Source organism: Aquarana catesbeiana, linkage group LG01 (genome assembly GCF_042186555.1).
Source record: "Aquarana catesbeiana isolate 2022-GZ linkage group LG01, ASM4218655v1, whole genome shotgun sequence".
Taxonomy (NCBI): Eukaryota; Metazoa; Chordata; class Amphibia; order Anura; family Ranidae; genus Aquarana; species Aquarana catesbeiana.
In genome coordinates this window covers 270,389,477-270,412,911 of record NC_133324.1, presented here as the reverse complement: position 1 = coordinate 270,412,911, position 23,435 = coordinate 270,389,477, and the positions used below count along the sequence as shown (strand labels likewise).

Below are 23,435 nucleotides of genomic sequence, written 5' to 3'. Positions count from 1 at the left end.
GTCACATGGTATGGAGACGGGTGGGGGCCATCTTGGCCTCACTCGTCTCCATACCTAAGCAGGGAAAGGACCCGATCGCCTCCGCCGCTACCGACGGCTCCGGTAAGCGGCGGAGGGTGCGGGAGAGCGCCGGGAGGGGGGGTGGCACCTCTCCCGCCGCCGATAACGGTGATCTCGCGGCGAACCCGCCGCAGAGACCACCATTATCGTGTACGGAACCGCCCGCTGAAAAGATGGATACCTCGGTTGTGGCAGCAGCTGCTGCCGTTACCGAGATATCTATCTTCAAAAAAATGACGTATATATACAGTGGGCGGTCCGGAAGTGGTTAAGGAGTATTGCATTAGATAGTAATTAATGCTATATAAGCGATGATATTGACGATTATTTTGATTTAATTAATTGGTGCAACATCCATATAATACAGGGTGAGCGCAACTACCCAATAAACAGTTGTTGTGTTATTTGCTGTTTCCCACCCCTCAACTGGACAGCGCTGGGACATCCCTGTTATCTCCAAATATCCTGTGTCCCTTAATAAAGGGTTAGGAAATTAGGATTTTTTACTTCTCTGTAAAATCCTTTTCTTGGTCCCTCCGTTGGTCTTTTGACACTTTGTGTCCACTTCTCCTATAAGCAGCAATATAACCCAGTTGCCTCTGAATATCCTGTGTCCCTTAATAGACACCAAAAAAAGGATTTTACAGGTAAGTGAAAAATTTTATTACATCCTCTCTACAACCGCTCATCCATGCAGAATCTACAACTGCTCTCAGCCAACCCTTTCATACTGAGGGTATGGGATATCCAGTCTACCCCATTATTGGTTGTTGCGAGTTTGCTGTCCAGGTTTAAAGGGTGCAAAAGGCAATAGGAGTGGGTGCCTAAAATCACTTTGGGCAGCAGTTTCAAATCCTGGAAATGTGCTTAAAGTTCTTCACTGTGAAAATCCAAATCTCACCCCCAGCAGTTATGTCACACTAATCTGTGATTCAAAGCAGCAAGCTAATTATGGGAGTTAAATAAAACATAAGTAGGCAGTTAAAGCAGTAGTAAACTGCATTAAAAAGACAAACTGGTCCCCTCGCAGGCTCATGTCACAATGTGATATCATTACTTAAAAACCAGATCCTTCCAGCTGCATCCTACCACTGCTGACAGGGATTCCATCTTCACCCGTTATTCTTCCCTATGGCCTTTGAATGGTCAAGCCATGATAACGTCACTCCGGTGGCACAGCACTCTCAATGAATGGAATGCCATTCATTAAGAGCGCAGAGCACCAGTGACATCTCCGGCTTCTACACATGTAAATATCTCCTATATGGTGCACATTTGGGATATATTCACTACCTACAAGTAAACCGGATTATAGGCTTACCTGTAGGTACAAGATAGGTACTACCGCTTTTATTAGTATAGTTATATTAAAAGCTACTCAGGGACTCTGTCACTTTGCCTATTTAGGACAAAGAGACAGGGTTGATGTAAAGCCCATTCCCAACTTTAACTCACCTTTCTAGAGCTTCCCCACTGTTTTTTCCTCCATCACAGCTGCCACAAATACTGTATATGGGTGTCTGAAGGTGCAGTGACATCACCCCTTCCATCATGTGTACCCTCTGGGTATTTTGCAGAGGTGGGGAATTCTGCAGAAGTGAGTATAAACTTGTCAGGGATGGCCTGCCTTGAAAGAACAAGGTAACAGTCTCTTTAAATGGACCTAAGATTAGATATATTTTTTTCCACATTAGGTGCATGCATAACAAATAATGTAACACTTACAGGTATTTATTGCATCTCACAGAGCACACAGCATATCTCCAGACATTACCTTCATCTGTTTTTTTCGATTAGACAATCAAGGCCATCTTTGTCCAGGCACTATCTTAGGTCAACATCTGCTTCTTGGACTGAGATGCAGGCTCAAGGATGAATCATTCTCTGCAGTTTATGGCTGTCTCCACAAATGTCTGACAGTTCCTTACAGCCATTTGTTGTGCTGCAAACTTTAGGGTCAAATGTCAGGTCGCATTGGCCGGTTCAATAGAAACCAGCTGACATTCAGCCTATGTGTACAGCAGCCAATCTGACAGAAGCTGGCCAAACGGCCGGCTTCTGTTGAAGGGGCATGACCAAAAAAAGGTCTGCCAATCAGTATCTGAGCAGTGCTCCCAGCCAATGACTGAGAGCACTGACCGGTGTGTTCTGGCTGGGGAGAGGCGTCCCACTGTCAGAACACAATAGCTCAGCAGGGGATTTTGCTGTACTAACATTGGATTATTAGTACAACAGCTCCTGAGCTCATCTTTTTTTCGTTGGGTTGAACAAAAAAAAAAAAACCTAATCGTGTGTACCATGCTTTATGATGTTGCAGTCAATTCATTTGGGGTGGAGAGACTTAGAAAATGCTTTCTCATGTTGCAGGAGACTGATAAAATCTCAGATTAGGCAAAATCACTTGACTGGAGCCCAAGGACTGCTATTTAGTGACACAACAGTACAGCTGAAAATGTATCGCCAAACATCCCTTCTGAAAGGCTTCTCACAGTTGATGACATAGTTAATGGGAATCCCTCCTGCCGAGCAATTGTCTTTTTCCAGTGGGGAAAAGTGGCCCCGCAAATAAAAGACTGTGATTAGCACTAGCGGCTATAGCAGCCGCATACGATAATCGCAAACGAATCCAGCAGATTGGTTGTACCCAAGTTGATCGATCAACTTGGTACATTCAGCCTGTCCATTTAATGGTTCGAATTCTGGCTCATTCCTGCTGAACCAGCCAAGATTCAAACTGTGTATGGCCAGCACAGGGCAGGGGGGTCAACAAGGACCCCCCACACGCTAACAGGGCAGGGTAGGGGGGTCATTTGCACCATGTTACGGGTGTATTCTGTAACATGGTGCAAAAGATGCTCTTTGCCTTTAAAGCAGAACTAAACTGAAAAGAATTGCAGTCAGGCTGTTTATTGCAGAAGAGACATGTGATGTTGATATGATGTTTTCTGCAAGTAAAAAAGAAAAACTTGCCTACCTGTTTACAATCTTCTTTAGAATGTACAGGCCAATGGTGCAATAAATGAACTCCTGTGCACATGCATGGAATTTGTGTAATTTCAACCTGGCTGATCAAGATTGGGATTATCAGGGATCCTGACAACGGAAAAGGCTGGGTGAAGAGGTTGGTGCCAATAAGGGGAGGGGAGGAGAGTTTATTTTCAATTTAAGCAAAGCTATTGTATTTGCTGGATATTATTAGCAGCTCATTGGTTTCACTTATTGCTCAATATTACTTTTTAATTTACAATTTTAGAACTTTGGCTCATGGTGTGGATTCTGGCAATAAAAATGAATCAATGTCACCTTTGGTAACAGTCTCCAAGAACATGTGTAAACATCCAAAATGTTTGTTTTTTTTTACTTCTCAGCTGTTTCCAGCTCTGTACTGTTTCAAGTCTATTGTATGTAGGAGAGGTCAACTACAAGGAACCCTTAAAGTATTACTAAGGGCAGTCTATTTTTTTTTTTTCCATTTTAGATTTGGATAGAGTGGTGAGGGGGTTAGAACCTTTGTCAAGTATGAATTGATGTGTCCCGGTTAGGGGGATTCAATTTGTCCTGATCACCATCGTGATGGGAATTAAAGGGTAAATTCTAAATTTTGAATTGTAACCAGAACTGAAATAGAGGGGAAATCTTTCAACAGGGACACTTGTTCCTGCAACTGTGACAACGGTCTAAGAGAAGATTTCTCTCCTGCTGGAAAGATATCCTCTCAATCCCTTTTTCCTTGTGTGTCTCCAGGACAGAAAGCGAAGGAAAATCTCCCTGAGAAACAAATGAAAAAAAAACTATTGTAAAATAAACTAAAACTCACGCCAAATGGTTAACTAAATATCATGCAAAATGATAAAGACCACAGCAGCTAATGCAAAGGTACTAAACCTTATTTAGGATATATGTAAGCGTTCCAACAGCGCTTATGGATAACATACTAGATGTGTATACATAATAAAATGCAATGTGCAATACAACAAATGCCCAATGGTAAATGATACAATAAAAAAAATAATTTTATATATATATATATATATATATATATATATATATATATATATATATATATATAGCGTTAAAGGTTTCCAACTTTTTTCCTTTCAAATCTTGTCACCTATTACCATTGGAAAAACTTGGCACTTTATATATATGTTTTTATTGCATCATTTACCATTGGGCATTTGTTGTATTGCACTTTATGTATACACATCTAGTATGTTTATCCATAAGCGCTGTTGGAATTCTTACAAAAAAAAACCCCCAAAAAAATGACAGTGACTTTAACTCTTCCCTACTCTATCAAAAATGAAGAAAAAAAAAAAAAGGAATTTCTACTTACCTGCAAGTTCTATATCTTGAGTACAGTACAGGGCAAAGGTTGGTTATTCATAGAGCGTGGGCTTTTAGGCGGATACCTTTAGGAGACTGGACACTGGCAAAGCTTTTGAACACCACCTCTGGGAGTCCTCCTATAACCCTACTCCACACCGTGAATTCTTAATTTTGAAGCAAGCAAAGCAAGAGTAACACAGGAATATAGAGGAGGGTGTGCTGTACTGTACACCAAGATATGGAATTTACAGGTGAGTCAAAATCCATTGCATCTTAATCATACAGGACAAAAGCTGGTAATTCATAGACCCTGTTATGGTCCTAAGAAGTGAATGAGAATGGTGGGCAACAACTAGGCAAACAGAACTGTGGCAACAGGCCCAACAAGGGTCAATTTCAGAGTGATGCTGCAAGAATCTTGTGGCCAAAAGCTGCAGCCATAGAAGATTGGATGTCCCCCTGGTAGAACTTTGAAAAGGCATTAAAAGAAGACCAGATGGTGGCTTACAAAACTGGGCAACAGAAGCTTGATGTTGGAATGCCCAGGAAATGCCAGCTGATCTGGTGGAGGGAGCACGTAATAGAGGAGACGGTGCTTTGTCTTTAGAGTCTAGACTCTTGCCATGAATTATCTTATTCGCCTAATGATGGATTTTGATCATAGGACAAATCAATTTTCCCAAAAAGAGATTGTGTCTAAGTAGACTCCGATGGCGCTGACTACATCCAGTCAGTGACATTTCTTTTGGGTGCTTTGGAGCAAGGCAAAAAATGAGCAGAATTAGGTCTTCATTAAGGTGGAAGACTGATAACACCTTGGGAAGACAAGATGGCTCCTTACAAGAGAGGTCCATTAGCTCAAACACCTCTGAGAAACGTGATCACAACCAAGAAGGCTACTTTGCAGGAGGGACCACCTAAGGGGATTTCCCAATGGGTTCCAAGGGTGGTTGGGAGGCTGAAGAGCATTTACCACCAGTTTGAGGTTTCAAGAAAAATATATATTTTTTCACAAGGGCAAAGGATTTTGGAAACATGTCCTTTTAGCGTGCTTAAAGCCAAGTTCTGGTCAAGTCCCGAATGCAGGAAGGCCAAAATGCGAGGCACAAAGTATTGAAGGGTCTGTGTTCATCTTAGGCAAAGAAGGAATTTCAGGTAAGATAATAGCTCTTTCTGAAAGTGGCTTTTCTTGCTTTTAGCAAAGTAGGAAAGACATACTCAGACTCCTCTGCTCTTAAGTCCTGGGCTTTAACAATCATCCTGTTAAAGTCAGTGACTGAGAAGCAGGGTGGAAAAGGGGGCCCTGGGACAGCAGGCCTGGCCTGTTGGGAAAAGGCCAGAAGATCGTCTCCTAACAGTCTAAGTACATCTGTGTAATGGTTCTTCTGGGGCAGTTTTTTGCAATGAGAATCACCAGCTCTATTTTGTGAAGCAGTCGAGGTAGAATTTGCACCGGAGGAAAGGCATATATTACCCTTAACAGAGATAACTTGCTGAATCTGGAGACCAGGATATCCACGTTCGTAGTCCTCCATTTATGACATTTTAGGTTGAAGATGTCGGGGTAAAGGGCTCATTCGCCTACAGGCATTGATGGCTAAGGTAGTTTGTCTTCTATTTTTCCAATCCTGGGATATGGACAGCAGAGATTGCGGGACAGTGTTTTTTCACGAGATGATCTGGCTTGCTTCCTTCGGGGCTGCTGGCTCCTACTGGTGCCCCCTTTTTGACTGATGTAGGCCACGGTTGATTGTACCCGGATCTGTCCTCTAGAGATACTGGGAGAACTACTTTCTGGGACACAAGAAGTTCCAGTGCATTCTGTAAATCTGACTGTCCTGGGGCAGATTTTGGTTGGTTTGGAAGAAGAAAGTGGTGAGGGGGTAGTTTGCAACTCTATTTTGTCCTCCTTTGAAACTGACTGAATCCACAGATCTGCGATGACTAACTCAGAGACAGGCAAACTGTAACAGATGTCCCCGCCACTCCTAGGAGTGAGGGTGCCGCCCCTTCATTGGGAAGAGGGTTTTGTGGAAGACTCTGTGGGTTTTGAGAGGGGGGGGGGGGGGAGCTTCTGAGGAGAGGGGTTTTGGAACTTATTGCTGTGGAAAAAGAACCTTATCTTCTGTGACATCTTTTATGAATTTGTAAAGTACTTTACCAAAGAGATGGCCTCCTTCAAAGGGCTATATGCAAGTCTTTTACAGGCAGTTTCAGCTGACAAGGCTTTGAGACAATTCTTGTACATGTGAACAGTAGTCATTCATTCTGAAGAACGGTCTTCTGAAGCCTTTAAAAGTGTCTCAAATGTTCAATCAGCAGAATCTTTGAATGAAAAAAAAAAATCTTCAATTTGGGTGGATTTCCTCCAGGTACTCTGGTTTCCTCCCACACTCCAAAGACATGCTGGTAGGTTAATTGGCTATTGTCAAAAATGGCTCTAGTAGTTAAATGTGAATTAGGGACCTTAGATTGTAAGCTCCTTGAGGACAGGAACTGATGTGAATGCATAAGAGATATATGCAAAGTGCTGTGTAAATTGACAGTGCTATATAAGTACCTGCAATAATAAAAAAAATCCATCATTTTAGGACAATAGCAAAAAAAAAACCCCACAAAGTGGGGTGAAATTATAGGGGTGACACACAGGTGGCAAGTCCTTACATGCTTTGCCAGTGTCCAATCATCTGAAAGTACCAGCCTCCAAGCCCTGGGTCTATGAACATCTAGCCAGTGTCCTATATGGTACAATTACCAATTTTTTTGGTGCTGCTCAAAGTACAGGTGAAAGCATATCCCTGTGTCCCACAACTGGGGTGCAGGCTTGTCCTAATACCAATCCAGGGGGTTAGTAAATGTAAAGAGGAAAGGATCTCCGCTACTACTGCAGAGCAGCCCAGGTGAGCGATAAAGAGCGCTCTCTTCATCGTTTATTCAGCTGGGCTGGTTGGGAGTAGTGGAGATCCTTTCTTCTTTACAAAAAAAGTTTTGGCTCTATGCTGTGTTTTTCCCCTAACATTTTTATTGTAGTCTCTATTAGGAAGCATTAAAGGGCTGTACCATATGAAACCAATTTGAAAAAGCAAACTAGAGGAATGGACAGCATGTCATAGTGCACTGCAACGCATGCATTTTTGTGGTTTGAGGCACATTGCATTACACAGCCAATTATTCATTTTGAATGTGCTATCAACCCACAGAAAAATAGGGCCTGCTATCCCAAGGAAACTCAACTATGCACTGGTCCTCTTCACCTACCTCTTACTGTCCTTAACCATGTTTGGCATTTCTGATACCCAGTTTCTTAATGTTAACAGTACTGTACCTCTTCATTTTAACCGCCACTTAAAGCAAAAATGTATTATATTGCAACTTACCAATCATTAGATGTGATGGCTTTATTAAAGTGGTAGTAAACTCTTTTTCACCGGCACATATGCGCTCTGAAAAAATGTCATATGCTCGCCGTTCCTTCAGATCTGTTTGCTGCAGCCGAGCGCGGGAGTGAAACCATCACGGCTAGGCCAATAAGACGGCCCAATGACACTGGCTGGGAAGGGGTTAACATTTATGGGCAATCAAAGGGTTAACTGTGTACTATTTTTACGAAGCAATGTGTCAGCTTTTACTACCTGCTTTGCAGGCAGAACAAAAACTACACATTGCTGCTGTCTACAGAGAGCTCTGTATTGTTTACCAACACAGAGCTCTCTTCTGTCATTCGCTCAGTACAGCCAGGGTGGCAGGGGCGTGCATGTGCCCCCTACCCAGAAATATCAGCTTGCATACATATACATGATCCAGCGCCAGGCCGCCCTGTAGCTGTACATTTACAGTGAACGTTCTAGCAGTGGTTAAGTGTTAGCTGAAGTTAAGCTTCAATTTGTTAAGTTTATCTTAGGCAGGCCATAAATAGTGGAAATTGCTTTCCTGCAACCACGGAATGCTTTACCCATCTGGGAGAAGACAGTGAATACTGCTATAGCAGCTAGTGATAATCGCAAGTAAAATTCAGCAGGCTGGTTGTGCCCAAGGTGATCGGTCAATCAACTTGGTACATTCTGCTTGCCCATACACAAATCTCAGGTGGGTTCCTACTGAACTGGCTGAGATTCAAACTGTCTATGGCCAACCTAAATCTGCTAGTTCATCTAACACTCCCCCTACCCCTGACTGACAATGCTGCTGTCCAAAAGTGGCCCATGTGCTCATTCATCCAGAGTGTGGGCACACTTATACAGGGAGGTGTGTTACTGGCCAGATCACCAGGTGAAAACAGTGGGGGGGAGAGTCTAAAACTAGTGCAGTTACCACATGTAAGGACAGGTAAGCTGCAATATATTACATTTTTCATTTTGGGCTTAATGTGGCTTTCAGTCCATTTGTTATATGGTATTTGTTACTTCTCTCAATGTCTGTTTTGCATTATTTTACAGCCGCCGGCTGTTATGACTCATGTAGGTTACCTTTCTGGTTGCTGTAAGCGGTAACGAACTTACTTTGTAAAACCAACAAACACATTGAACAAGAAAAAAAAAAGCCTGCACAAATTTTGCAACCCCTATAGAGAATGCTGCTGTAACCCTTAATAGCCTTCTCCAATTGTATTATAAAGTTCAGCCTAATAACATTTCTAATATTTACACTGCATCTAGGTAGCAAGATAAGAAATCATGACCTACATGCTAAATAGAAAAGCCTGTCCCTCTCCAGTATGCTTGCTCTGTGTTAAAGCAGTGGTCTGTCAAGGTCCAGAGTCTTGCTCATTGAGATCTTGATTTTTCCAATCAGCAGAGAGCACAACCTTTGCTCACAGCAGAACTATACACTTTTCAGGATGTGTGGAACCTCTACATATAGAGCACAGCTTATACAGGCAACTTCTCAGAAGGAAGCACTCTGACAGGGCACAGGCTTTTCTACTCGGGATATGGTTGTTTTTGAAAAGAAAAACTACTGTAAGGGTTCATTCACACCTATGCATTGTGCTAACACACTTTACTCTAACACACAGCAGTGCTATTCAATGCACTAAGAAAACTCAGCTTTGGCACATGTGTTGCAGTGCACCATAAAGCATCATGCCTCATAGTATGCTGTGAAACGGTGCATGTGCTTTTTCTGGACCATTGTGGTGTGTGGGCAGCTTGTTCAAATAAATGGGCTTCCTTAGTGCAACATGACTACACCACAACAGACTGGATAGATGTGAATGGGCCCCCAAGATTTCACACCTTTTGTTTTGATGCATTTGGAACGTCACTGCTTAATTTAAACTGAAAATTGCAATGAACTGTTTTCTGAGGCAATTCTTATATGTGAACACCCCCACATTTGTATAAATTGATATTCAGCAACAGCTCATTAACCCATTCCTGGGTTACCATATAACAGTACGCTAACAGCTGCACTTTCAATTACACAAAAATACCCATCAGATGTATCTGATGAAGTTAAGGGATGAACCATGGTGCCTGATTAAGTCAAGGTATGAACCATGTCAGGTATGCTAAAGCTGGGGTCTGTAAATGTTCTTACTTTGTTCAAAATATATCAGAGTTACTCTATGCTAGTTTTGATTTTGCTTAAACTCTGTCAGTGTATCAAGTTCCTGCCTGATATACTGGAGGAGAGGTGGAAAGTCCTTGATTTGAAGCTGTAATCCTGTTTAGTTGTGCTGCTGTGGAGCTTGAGAGTGGCCAAGAGCTAGGAGGATGAAGAACAGCACAGGTAATTGCTATGGGCGATTACCTGAAGAATGAACAATCAGGAGGCTGTGCCACAAGTGTTTCTAAAGAAATGTGGGTCTAAATTTTCCAGTGAGTGCTGAATCTGATGGGTATTTGTACACAATTAAAAGCTCGGCTTTTGGAGCACTAATATGGCTTTCTCTCTTTCTTTATGGCACATTTTGCCTGCTACGGAAAATAAATCTACATAGTCTGTATACATCATGTAAGCAACAGCTAAATTACAACAGTTTAAACAGAGAAAAACGAGACACAAGGTATCAGAACTGAAGGATCATGTTTGTAGAAAATAAAATTAAAAAACAAAAAGGGACCAAAAGATTGTTGCTCATGTTTAGACACTTTTTTTTTCTTTCCACCATTTTATATATATATATATAGATATTATAGATATATTTATATATATTTGCTTTTGCGCACTTCTAAGATTCTACCGCTCTTGTATACAGATTTCAATTAAAACACTGCACAGGTTCAAAGCACAAAGGGTTCACAGGGAAAATAAATAGGTCCATAAGTTGGCCTGGTTGAGGTGGCATTTATGAGGTGGAAGCTACCTGCCACCATTCCAATAATCATCACAAGGGAACGTGTTCCTGCAGTCCTTTTGATGGTCCACTACTCCTGAAACGCCAACTTTGCTTGATGAGTTTTGGCTCTTCCAGTGTTCCATGTGTCAATTTGTGCCCTTCATATTCTTGGAAGGTGGTGGTGGGAGTTTGATGGCAAGGGAACAGGGTTAGCAGGGCAGAATTTGGGAAGATAGCAGAATTCCCTCTTCCAGGACCCGCCTCACACACCAATTGCATAGTAAGATGATGATGTGTTAAACTGCGAGTGTGATCCTTGAAATCCGTGTATTCTGTTTGTGTGTGAGTATCACAAAGTCTGTGGTGGATCCTTTTCATATGAGGTGTAGCAAACCATTCAATGAAATATATACAATCCTGCCAGAATATTTTATCCAGAAAAAACAAAGAATATAACATTAAAAACCATTTTATGATAAAATAAGGCAAAAAGCAATTGTTTTGTACATTAATCTTATTATTTTAATAATAGATCTGTGATTTCTGTTCAAAAGGATAGCAAGAATGTTGATCTGTTAGATGCAGAATAAAGAAAACAATCCATAGAATATTGTTACTGCCCTTCAGTGCTGGAGGTGTCTGGAACAGACTGAAAGTATAAATATGCATTGCTATGTTTCTCTGATACCTCCTGTAATGAAGGGGATGAAACTCTTCTGTTATTTTATGGAAAGAACAGGTTTACTTATTTTACCCTCACCAGAGGCAAAATGCAACTAATATAAAATTAAAGAAAAAAAAAAAAAAAAAAAAAAAAAAAAGGTACTTTTTTTTTCTGGAAGAGACTAAGAACACCGTAGCGAAAAACAAAATACTGTAAAAACTACAAAAATCCATTTAAAAAGTCCCCCCTCACTAAACCCGTCCCACTGGCTAATGAGCCTCCCAGATCAAAAAATAGTTACATGACTAGAGACCTTAGGAGTAGAACCCTTGGTTTCCAGGATGGAACATTTATCACCCCTGAACTGTCCTCCCTGGCTAAAGGAAAGAAGTGTGCTTAGCCTACAAATGTACATTTACAAAAACAGGAGGAGAAAAGAGAAGGTTTTGAGCAGTGCACTTTTGTAAAATATTTTATGTACAAGTTTAAAATTCATGGTGTTTGATTCCTGTGGATATTTATTTATTTTAGAAGACTATCGGGCCTCAACTTCTTTAGGATTTCTGGAAGGTGAAAAGTCCCGTGCTTCTGAACTTGTGAGGGGATTAGTCCTGCGGGGGGAGGCGGGCCTTGTGTTGCTGGCTGGCACTAAAGGAGGGGGGGCACTTAGTGCAGCTGTGGGTGGGGTCCGGTTTAGAATTCCATTGTGCATGGCGCCTGAAGGGCTGAGTCTAGGATAGGGCACACTACTCAAGTGTGGCATGAAAGAGGGCATGTGTGCCAAATGGCTCTCTAGTGGGGAGGAGTGAAGATGGTGCATTCGTGCCCTTTCCATCTCTTCCCTTAAATGCAATCGTTCTCGCTCACGTTCATCTGCATGTCTCAATCGTTCCTGTTCCCTTCGTGCCTCCAAGAGCTGTTCATGGCTATAATCATGTGGCTCACGATCACGGTAAGATCGTTCGTGATCATAGAAGGTGGCAGCAGCTGTCCCTGGGTACCTGTGCATACTGTCAGCACGCAAGTGAAAATCCATCCGTCTCTGCAAGTCCAGTGTGCGGTAAGCCTCACGCAAGGGGTCTCTCATTGGGTCCCATGCAAAACTCGCATGTGGAAGCCTCTCCCTGCCTGTAAGGGGGCCCATTCCTATAAGCGGGGTCATTACTCTACTGCGGTCCAGCATATTCAAGTTGTTCATTTGGTGGACACTACCCATTGGGAGTTGCATGGAGGTTGCCATTGTGTGGTGCAAAGATAACCCATGCAAGGAAGCTGGGGGTGGAAGTGGCTGATGTTCCACTGTCCGGACTGGATGAGGAGGCTCTGAGCCTACTACCAACACATCCGAATCCTCTTTGCGTTCCTCCTTAACTTTTACATCACTCTTGATCTTCTGGAGGTCTGTTGGCAATTCAGGCTTCCTTTCACTGTCTTTGCCTACCAGGTTGCTCAATTTTAAACTTTCACTTAGAACTGGTTTACCATACGGTGATACAGACTGGATGACTGGCTTGCTGCCATCCTCTATCGTCCTCTTATCATGAACTGAGGGTTCTTTTACTGGAGAACGGCTTTCCTTGATCTTGTGCTCTGTGGATGGAACATCACGCAAGCGATCAGCATTTTCCCGTTCAATCTCTTTGGACCTGTCCCCTAGGCTGCCTTGTCTCATAGAGTCGCTAGGGGTCTGGCTGTTGCTGCGGATGAGGTTACTTATTTGGTGGCTGACAGGAGCTGATGCTGGAGAGGATCTGTTAGAATGATGTCGGCTCTTATCCAACAGGTCCCTAGAAAAAAAAAGACATGAAATGGAGCTGGTTACAAACTTTGTGAAACAGTTATACATGTAGATACTGTGTAGTATTATGACGCATCATCAAAATACTTGCTCATCATTTTTTATGCATACTCATTAGTTCTTGCACGTTTGTGAACTTACTTTTGCATTTTAATGCAATGACTGTCATATACAGAGACAATGTGGGTCTGATTTCCCAGCACTTATATCTTTCTTTGATGCGATATTTAATGTTGTAAAAGTCACTCTAAGGCCTCATGCACACAGGACATTTTGTAAACTCTCCTAGAAGCCTCCCTCCTGTCAGCAGCGTTTTGGCAAAAAACACATCTGATGTGTGTAGCACGTTTAGCCACGTCAAGCATTTGGGCGTTAATTTCAATGATCAGAATTATTCTGGCCAATGAAATTAATTAACACTCAAGTACTAAACATGCCTAGCGATAATGTGTGTTTATACACCTTAACAAGCATTAATAATTTTTCTGCCCAAACTGTTGCTCCTGGACACACTGGAAAAAAATGGATAGAATTGGAGTTCAATGACCATTCCTGTTTCATAATTCCTTATTCTGCAGTGACCACCTGGTCCTAGCCACTTTTTTAAACAGTGCCGGCCGTCCCAGGAAATCTGATATTTTACCAATTTAGCCTAAACGATCTATTTACTGTAATAACAGGTGTGCTGTATTAGCTATATGTAGCCTTAGCTACAGTATACTGTGTAGTGTTCCAGCAGTGGGATGAGACCTTCCTGTCCCACTCCCAGAACAATATAGTCAGACTGGGAGCCGATTGCACTCACTTGCCCGCCTCTCTGCCTCCGCCAATCAGAGGAAGCTTTGTATGCATTCATAGCCTACTACAAAGCAGGCTGCATAGGCCTTGAGACAAAAGCAAAGAACGCAAGTAGTAATTTTTATTTTTTTTTAACCTCAAGACCACTGAAAAAAAAAAAAAAAAAAAGCTGCAGTACCTAGGCACCTAATGTTTTAAAATTTGTAAAGCTATATTAAAATAAGCATATAGGGTACATGAAATACGTCAGCATAGGTGATACATGAATCTATGCAAAAAGTACGCTAAGATTTTAAATAAAGCCGTAAAAGTTAATATAAATCCTAACATTGATCCCATTTCTTTTTTGCTCCCTTATGGTGTGCAAATATACCATTGGTTGTATCTGTTCCACATATGCAAAAACAACACCTCCTGTTATACAATGGAGGTGGGGAGAGTGGAAGGTGTTCACCGTGAGTGAGTGTTGTCACCCGAGGAAGAGTGTTACAGGCAGGAATACCAAGGGCAAATAAAAGGATAAAAAATGAAAAAGAAAACTGTTTAGATATATTAAGGGTCAGTGCTGTAATTCGGAGAAGGCAGGCCCGTGCATCTCTAACTTTTTTTTTTGTATGCCATCGCCTTGTGTAATAGATAAAAATAAATACTCATGTTTAATGCTTTGTTTACATGCCAATCAAATAATTTAACAATTTCTCCTACCACGTGTCTTGTGCATCACTCAAGTCCCAAAAACCCCTTTCTTAGCAAGATTTTGCTTACCTCTCTTTATCTCTTTCATCTTTTGTCAGAGACAACTCCCTCTTGTCTTCCTTGTCTCTGTCATGGTTAGTTACAGAGGAACTTCTTTCGGAATCCCCTACTTTGGACCACTGAGGAGGAGTTGGGAAAGACGGTGGAGTCCGATGGAGCCGGTTCCAGGGCTCATGGGGGCTGCTAAAGGTCTGAAGAGTTGGGCTCTCTTTGTGAGTGAACAAGCTGTTGTGTGCTGTAGAGGTTTGGAAACAGACAATTAGGATTGATTTGGGAAAAATATTGAATAAAGTGCGGCCTAAAAACAGAAGTGCCACTAAGTTTTCGCTGTTGGAAAGCACATAAAAAGTACTGAACTATGTAACCTTAATTATCATGGCAAGTTTAAAGCTTTTAACATTGCATGTGCATTAGCAGCATACATATGCATTTTCTCAGTTTTATGAGATTTCTGGTAGGTATTGCTTTCATGCAAAAATAAAAAAAAGATTGGTTAATCACTGTAGGAGCCATTTCAATCTGCATACCTATTAGTGAACTTTCCATGTACCAGAATGACTAAGAGGCACTGCTGCTTTTAAACACACACCATCTACTCCCTGAACTGCTCAGATGATAATCACAGTTCTAGATATAGATCTATTCTTGTATCCTGAAATTAATAGAATAAAGATCAGGATCAGCATTTCCCTGGCTGCACTACTATGGAAAAATCACAAGCACAGCACCACAGCCACCAAAGCACATTTAGAATTGCCTTGCAGCACTTCAGCGGATATGCAAATAAAAAGTCCCAAATGACCCAGAAACAATTACTAATAATCTACCCTGGGGTAACAACTAACCAATCAAAAAGCAAGGATTTCTACTTTTGTCATCAGCCTAGTAATTGACTGCAAACCCCTCAGCCAGTACTTACTTAGAGCATGACTGGCTAATCCTCCAAAGGCATTGCTGCCTAAGTTCCCCAGGCCGCTGAAGCTGCTTGACCTGCTAAATGGATCTGGAAAGGCAAACAGGTATTGAAGAGGCGTTTATTCCAAGAGCACTGGAGAATGAAACGCACTCCTGACCCTAAACCTTAATACTAGGTATCTGACATGAAAACAGTCCCATTCTATCCTGTTAGTAAGGGCAAAAAATGAGAATTCAGCTATGTGACAGCTTCAGCTGCCAGCAGTCCTAAAGTCAGAATACATTTATTAAAGGTGCTAAAAGACTAATGTTGAAAAGTCAAGCTTTTCAATTCTAACCTCAATGACCATTACTTTTTCACTGTGTGTAAGGGAAGAACGATCTCAGTCTGCCTATGGCAGCCATTAAGGTTCTCCTAGTACAGTATGTGGAAGTTAAAGCCTGAGGATTAACGTATTGCAAAATTAGGTGGTACAACCCTTTCTAGCATGGACCTATCTATAGATGGATTGGTTAATAGTAAACAATAAATGGTTGTTAATACTAAACTGTAAATTTCTTATAGAAATTCTAACACTTAAAATAAAAATATAATTCAACTGTATCTGTAAACTGGTCCAATACTGTCAAGTCATATAGGCAGAAAACTGAAATGATAAAAGTCAGACGAATGGTTAGTTTAAAATGAGTAATATCAGCTAGAGACTGAAAATGTATAGTATGGCATATCAGTTATGCCACTACACAGTGCAGTAATAAACTGGCTTAGGCTTTTAAACTCACTCCCCTGCATTTACTATACCATAAAAATAATTCCATATTAAGATGTGAAAATGAAGAATGGAATTTACTTACACTTACCAGCCAAATGGCTTGCTGGTAGGAAACTGCTGTGATGTGGGGAAGGTCCAAAGGGTGTTGCCCCCGGATGTGTTGGACCTGAATGGAAAAATTAAAACATGAATGCAGTTCGTGTAGAAGTCAAACATCTAGTCCTCAATTCCTCCAGTCTTGATTATTATTCTTTATTATTTTACTGTATTTACCAGCCAGAAAAAACAGACTGAGCTAGCAAACAAAAAACACAATGGTTTATACAGGACATTTGTCATTTGTTCTTCACCTATCCGTTTCAAGAGTCGTGACTAGTAAGTGCGATATTATCAATGGGCTCTGCAATGTCTTCAAGCTACAATGTACAGATTAGAAAGAACATTTTACATGTATCTACTTCATTTTTCAGAAATAAACCATTTTGTAAAAAAAAAAAAAAAAAAATCTGTGTGTGTAATGAGTCTAATAGCCCCTAGGGTTGTACGAGTATGGTCCGTTTTACAGTACATTTCTTTTCTAAAAGCAAAAAAAAAAAAAAAAAAAAAAAAAAAAAAAGTCTGCTGAAAAAAATAAACTGCTAAAATATAGAAACTGTAAGCCTTTAAAGAAAAGCTTTAATAGTTCTGAGCCATGTATGTTTCACTTTTTTATAAAGTTAAAGGGCTGATTTACACCAGAAACACACAGGAACGTGGTGCGTTATATATATATTAAAAGAAATATAACATTGTGTGGATAGGCTACAAAGGAAAAAGGGAGCAAAAATACTCTCTAGGACTCAAGGGAGAAAAAGGCTCTGGTCTAAAAGAGGTTAAAGTGAAATTTTAATTCAAAGTATAAATGCAAATGAAAAAGGGTACACTGCAGCATTCTCAAATCACATCATGGTGAGCATAAAAAAAACAAAAATAAAAAAATAAAAATAAAAAAAAAAAACAAAAAAAACACACACACAACAGTTCGCAACATCTTGCCTGCCAGAAATATATATGTACCTGATCTCACAGCCTAGATCACATGGTTTCCCCCCCACAAATCTTGTAGAATGCAAAGTCTTTTTTCAGCCATACAGGCCCAGCTCAAAAGGAATTTGAGCATGCAGATGTAATGAGCTGACATGACTGACTGCCATGTATATAAATAATTAAAGGGGAGCTAAACATACCTTTTGTAAAACTGTGAGCAGGGAGCTTTTTATTGTAGAAGAGACATGCTATGAGGATTATTTACAAAAGGCAAATCCACTTTGCACTACAAGTGCAAAGTGCACTTGGAAGTGCAGTCGCTGTAAATCTGAGGGGTAAATCTGAAATGAGGGGAAGCTCTGCTGATTTTATTATCCAATCATGTGCAAGCTAAAATGCTGTTTTTTTTATTTTCCTTGCATGTCCGCCTCAGATCTACAGCGACTGCACTTCCAAGTGCACTTTCAGGGCAATTTCAAGTGCAGTTTGGACTTGTAATGCAAAGTGGATTTGCCTTTAGTAAATAACAACCATGTCTCTTCTGCATTAAATACAAAACGTACCTGTCTGCTCGCAGTTTTCTACCGAACGTACACTGAGCTGGGTATACCCAGCTCAGAGTGCATTCCCGGCACACTTTGGCAGCACTGGAATGACTGACTCTTGTGCAGATGCGCAGAACCATCATCCCCCGCTGGCCAATCAAGAGGCTGAAAACTGACTGGTTTAGTTCTGCTTTAATAGACAGCAAAGGTTTTTAACCTCCCTGCCGGTATGATTATTTCAGATTTTAGGTGCTGAAAGCGGTACCATTATTTTGCACAGAAACTTGGCGTTATATATTATAGGCCTGTAATTCTTAGGAATAATTCACTTAAATCTGTCCAAACAAGAATCTAGTAGACATCCCGGGTATGATAAAGTTTGAAAAACTAAAAAAAAAATTATAATATAATAAATAACTATAACAAATAATAATATAGTAATAATAAAAATTATTCAATAATGTAATCAAATCAAAAACACTGAAATTTGCTCAGTTGCAGAATTGTCGCTTTTGTTACTTTTAGTGTTTGGTGACGGATTTCCCCACAAATCATTACCACTCAATTCTGCGAGTGATTCTAATTTACTATCGCTGTTTTCTAGCTGGTCTGAAACCACTTTTGATGTAAAGAGACAGTTTTGGTTGCTATGGACAATCTCCAGTTTCCAGGCAGAAAGAACAGTTTTTATAATATAAAACTGCATGCAGGACACTGGGCAGACCACTAGGGACAAAGGGGACGTGTAATTATTTGATACAGTACTGTAATCTGTAAGATTACAGTATACTGTATCTGTACTGTGTGTTTTACTTTTTGAATTTGCCGCCGAACTCTGTCCCTGTGCGTCGCAAAGCTCGCAGGGAACAGAGCTCGGCACTGTGAATCGAGCGAGACACGGCGGCTCGCCGATCACAGCGGGGAGACATTGCAGGAACCAGGGGACAAGGTAAGTAAACTCTTCCTGGATCCTGCGATGCAATCCCGAGTCTGGCTCGGGGATACCGCTTTTGGTATTAAAAATCCACCCCGAGCCAGACTCGGGAATACCGCCAGGGGGTTAATACATCATCATAAATTGATACTATTTAAATAAAAACTGACCTCTTTCACAAGTATAACTTAAAAAAACAAACAAAAAAACTTCTGTGTCCTTCGCAATTCAAATGTTTCCCTTTGTGTCCTTCACAATACCGTTTCTGCAATTTTGTCCACATTTGTAAGTATAATACAAAATTCTCAGCAATCAGATTTAGCTGCTCTGACTACAGCAAACAAATCTGACCAATCCCTGTATTTTTCACACTGCCTTAATAAATCTTCTACTGTATATACTGTGCATGTATATGGCACAGCACTTATTACAATGGACTATACAAGAACAATTTGTCAAATGATTTCTTCTAGGTCAAGGACAAGTACCTCTCCAAAGTCAAACAGAGCTGGTAAAAGCTTTAAAACAACAATTTTCCACTTGAGAGAGCAGCGTTTACACCAGGAACTGGCTATTTCTGCTCCCTGAAGATTTCAGACTGTTAATAAAGGGGATTTGCTCAGTGCAGGGTGCTCTTCCAAACACTACTAACTCAAGGCTCCTGGAAAAAAAAAAAGCCTACTGCAAGTAAAGACGGCAGCAGAGCCCTTAGAGCTGTCTTGTGCTTATTAAATGGAACGATTCTCAAGCGGCCGCACATCCATCTTACAGATGGCGAGCCTAGAGATAGATGGTGCACCCGTGAGTAACAAGGGAGCTCAGCCAGAGCAATGGTTCATGCTGTGACATTCCTGTCTGATAAGGAGAAAAGGATGATACAGATACTGTGTGGAAGGCATTTTATTTATTCTCTGATTGATGCTTCATCGCCTTTGCGCTGCTATCTAAAAAGGAAGCTCAGTCTTTACCTGCACATTATTAATTCTGCTTTGACTGGGCAAGACAAAATAAAGGACATGGAAATTGTTCAAATGGATTGTTAGGGGAACGATCTCTTTATAAACCAACATTTTGTTGAATATGGCTGTCAATAACAAAAGGATATTATCCGTGTGAACCTAGCATATTAACAGGCAGAGGGGCAACCGCAAAACAATTAGTCTTTCAGAGAGATTGCAGCAAGCAGGGGAGCACTGCATGACAAGATAAGCCTGTGCGGTTTAGTATTTAGGCCTCCATTATGTTGCCTGAAGATGGCTGGCATGCTCTGTGGATGTTTGAAGAATATTTTAGAAGTCTTAATGCTGACATTATAGTCTCCGTGGGATTTTTCTTATAGCCGTGCTGACCTGGTGATAAATAAATCAATCTTCTGAATGGACAAACTACAGATATAGCCACCAGGTTCAGTGTCTACAAAGAATACTTCAAAGATTTCCCCACCACTGTCAAATGTCATAAGCAGGCTACAACTATACATGCCGACCTCACAAACACTTGGGAATGGGATAATAGAAGAGAAGAGTACCTTCTGTAACTCTTCTCAATAGTCCCTTCTATGATTGTCTCATTTTCTGGTTTAGATAGACAGTGTAGGCACAGCTAGTGCAAAGAATACACCACAGGACATGGAGTGCAGGTAAGTATACATCTGGGGGGAGGGGAATGAGGGGGACTAATAACGTGATAGTCGTATATAGACTGCCACTGTTCATTTTAACTTCTGAGAATAATAGCTGTCTGTCTTGTTTGACCATCTAAATATAACACTTAAGTTAAAAATAAATAAGCCACTAAAAGTCAAAATAGTTAGTGACTGAAAAGTCATTTTTGGATGGAAAGGTCAGCAATGGCAGCCTTAGTATTTATCAGTAAAGTAAACTTCATTTAAACTATTTAGCTGCCACCAAACTATATCATACCACGAAAGAAGCAAGGGTATTGTACATAATCTTGGTCTGTCATCCGCAATTTGCTATCACATGGGGGTTATTGGTCCCTCTTGTGGTAGCAAAAAAACCTTACTGTTTCCTGATCTTCTATTGAGCCCTGAGTTCCCCTCAGGATAATTTTCAATTTCTAATCTAAAATGAGAAAAAAAACCCCCAAAAAACAGATGTTCCCCATATTCTAATTATTGACAGTTATGGAGACTGCGATACAATGTTTAATATGTATATTATGTTGTGACAGACTTTTCTGTATTGTTATGATGTATGTATCCGAATGTTGTTATTATGCCATACTAAGCTAATGGAATTGTAGTTACATGCAATGAATTGACTGTATTGGTGAACTGCTCTTCTAAATAAAACCTGTAATAATACTGCTTTTACGTAACAACTGATTTCTAATTTCTATTGGCAGGAGAAAATAAAAACAATTCTAATAAAAAATATTGCTAAAATGTAGAATATCAATAAAGATGTTTTCATGTTTTTTTACAAACAAATCAATATCAATGAAGTATTATTAAAGCCAATCTGTACATACAGTAACTTTGAAATATTGTTTAATATTTACTTTAATATTACTATATTGAGCAAGAAAGGCCCTATACACAGGGCAGCTGGAGGCGGAAAAATTGAGCCAAACACTCAAAATGCTCAAATCCGAAAGCTGGTCATACATTATACAATTTTCAAATTAAATTCCCTTTAGATTTACCTTCAACTAGGTCGTGCAAGGGGCCTTCCTGTGCATACAAATTGAAAGTGCTTAGGTTTGACTTCATATTATATGGTTTTTGTAAATCTAAAGGAAAATTATGCAAGAAAATTGTATAATACATGGCATGCCTAAGTGTGGCTGCTGTGTGACAATACCAACATATTAGCTAGTTTTATCAGACACCAGTTTCCTAATAAGAAAAGTATTTGAACAGCTTTGTGAATCTGTCACTAATAATAAGAACAGGTGCTAATAAGAGCTATGTGATTTTGGTTTGTGTGTCGCAAGAGACATAAGAAAAGTTTTAAAGCGGTAGTAAAGTCCGCTTTGTTATTTTTACCTACAGGTAAGCCTATATAATAAGGCTTACATTTAGGTAAAATGAAAAACCTCCTAAACGTGCACCTTTCAGGAGATATTCACCATGGATGCAGCCGGTGACATCACCGATGGCTAATGCACGGGAGTGATGTCATCGCGGCTCTGGCCACTCACACAGCCCGAGTTCGCAAACCCAGAAGGAAGCCCTTTCAGCAGTGACAGCACGCTGCTAAACGGCTTCATTTTAAAGTATTTCATTATGTGCTACTATGCTTTTAATTTTGCAGGGGAAAGTTTTTTTTTTTGTTTATTGCAGCGGAATACTACCGCTTTTAATGATAGTGAATGAGGTGCACAGGTAAACGGTGGCTGAATAACCCCAGATTTCTAGAGTACATTTGATTGTGAATTTCCCTGTCTGTTACTAAATAAAAGATGTAGTACAAATGATGTGAGGATATATTCATGCCTCTGTACCTTACAATACAAAAGTCATAACATGCAGCAATGGAGAAAGATCTCACAGCAGTGATGCAATGTTTTCACTGGGTTGTATGTTCACACAATCCCAGGTATACCACAGTTCTGTCTAGTGCAAATCTCCACTGACTGCCATACCTTCTCAGCCATTTGGGCTGCACCTGCAGTAAAGAAAATCTTTTCAAAGAAAAACAGGGTAAAACCTGGAAACATTAGTACGTCAGTTTAATGCTCATTACACATTGTAAAGTAACAACTTAAAGAATTGCTGTTGGTTAAGAAAAATATAAAATATTTTGCATGGGCAGAGTGTTCAGTCTTGGACTTACCTGTGCTAGAAAATAGAGGTCTGGCTAAATCGTGAGGATAAGGGATGCCCGGAAAGACACCTGGTGCAGGCGGCCTGCTGAACAGGTCAAGTTTGCCACAAATATCCAGCTTGTGAGGATCCATCTGCATTTGCTATGAGAAATCAGAAGTTTACACTCAGACTGATATTCTAACAAAAGCATCCATTATCAATCAACACTGAAAACAATAACCAAAAGGCATTGTTTAGCAGATTATATATATATATATCTCACTGCGGACTTTCATATAGTTTTAGGGCCCATTCATACTTTTCTGTTTTCATGCATATAGTTAAGGCAGGCCATTCAAAAGGAACAGGCTACCATAGCACCAAAAATGCAAGCACAACAGTGCATTACTGTGCATTAGGGTGCGCTGCAATTTAACTTTGTAGGATTAATGCAATTAGGATTACAATAGTGCATTTTATTAAGGTACCATAGAAAATAAATGCAAAGACAATGCACTTACACATGATGGTATGTTGCAGCATTACTACATGTGTTACTGCAATATACTTAAACCGGTATGAATGGTCCCTTAATCTCTTCCACCTCCACAATTAAGGCCCATGAGAGCAGCTTAATATTTAACATACATTATCCTATGCTGCTCCTTCACTGCATAAGCAATATAGGTTACTCTGAAACTGATAAATGGGATAGAAGGTAGACATGACCTATAAAAAAAGGCAGGCATGAATTTCGGTGATTAATTGGCAGTGGTGGAATCCCT

General features: G+C 40.4%; 1 protein-coding gene across 8 annotated transcripts in view; it reads right to left on the bottom strand.

Annotated features, from left to right (window-relative positions):
• Positions 1–10,397: 10,397 nt before the first annotated feature.
• Positions 10,398–23,435, bottom strand: part of FBRSL1 (fibrosin like 1) — a 754,265-nt gene continuing 741,227 nt past the window's right edge. For 5 of the 8 annotated variants that reach the window (XM_073628367.1, XM_073628336.1, XM_073628375.1 and 2 more), the window contains 5 exons: positions 22,679–22,811; positions 16,456–16,539; positions 15,605–15,688; positions 14,695–14,920; positions 10,398–13,120 (listed from right to left, as the gene is read on the bottom strand). In XM_073628367.1, the coding sequence (XP_073484468.1) occupies positions 11,869–13,120; positions 14,695–14,920; positions 15,605–15,688; positions 16,456–16,539; positions 22,679–22,811 (1,779 nt within the window). In that variant the 3' untranslated portion in view covers positions 10,398–11,868. The remainder of the gene's footprint in view (positions 13,121–14,694; positions 14,921–15,604; positions 15,689–16,455; positions 16,540–22,678; positions 22,812–23,435) is intronic. The other 3 variants (XM_073628343.1, XM_073628382.1, XM_073628389.1) reach the window with 3 other exon arrangements.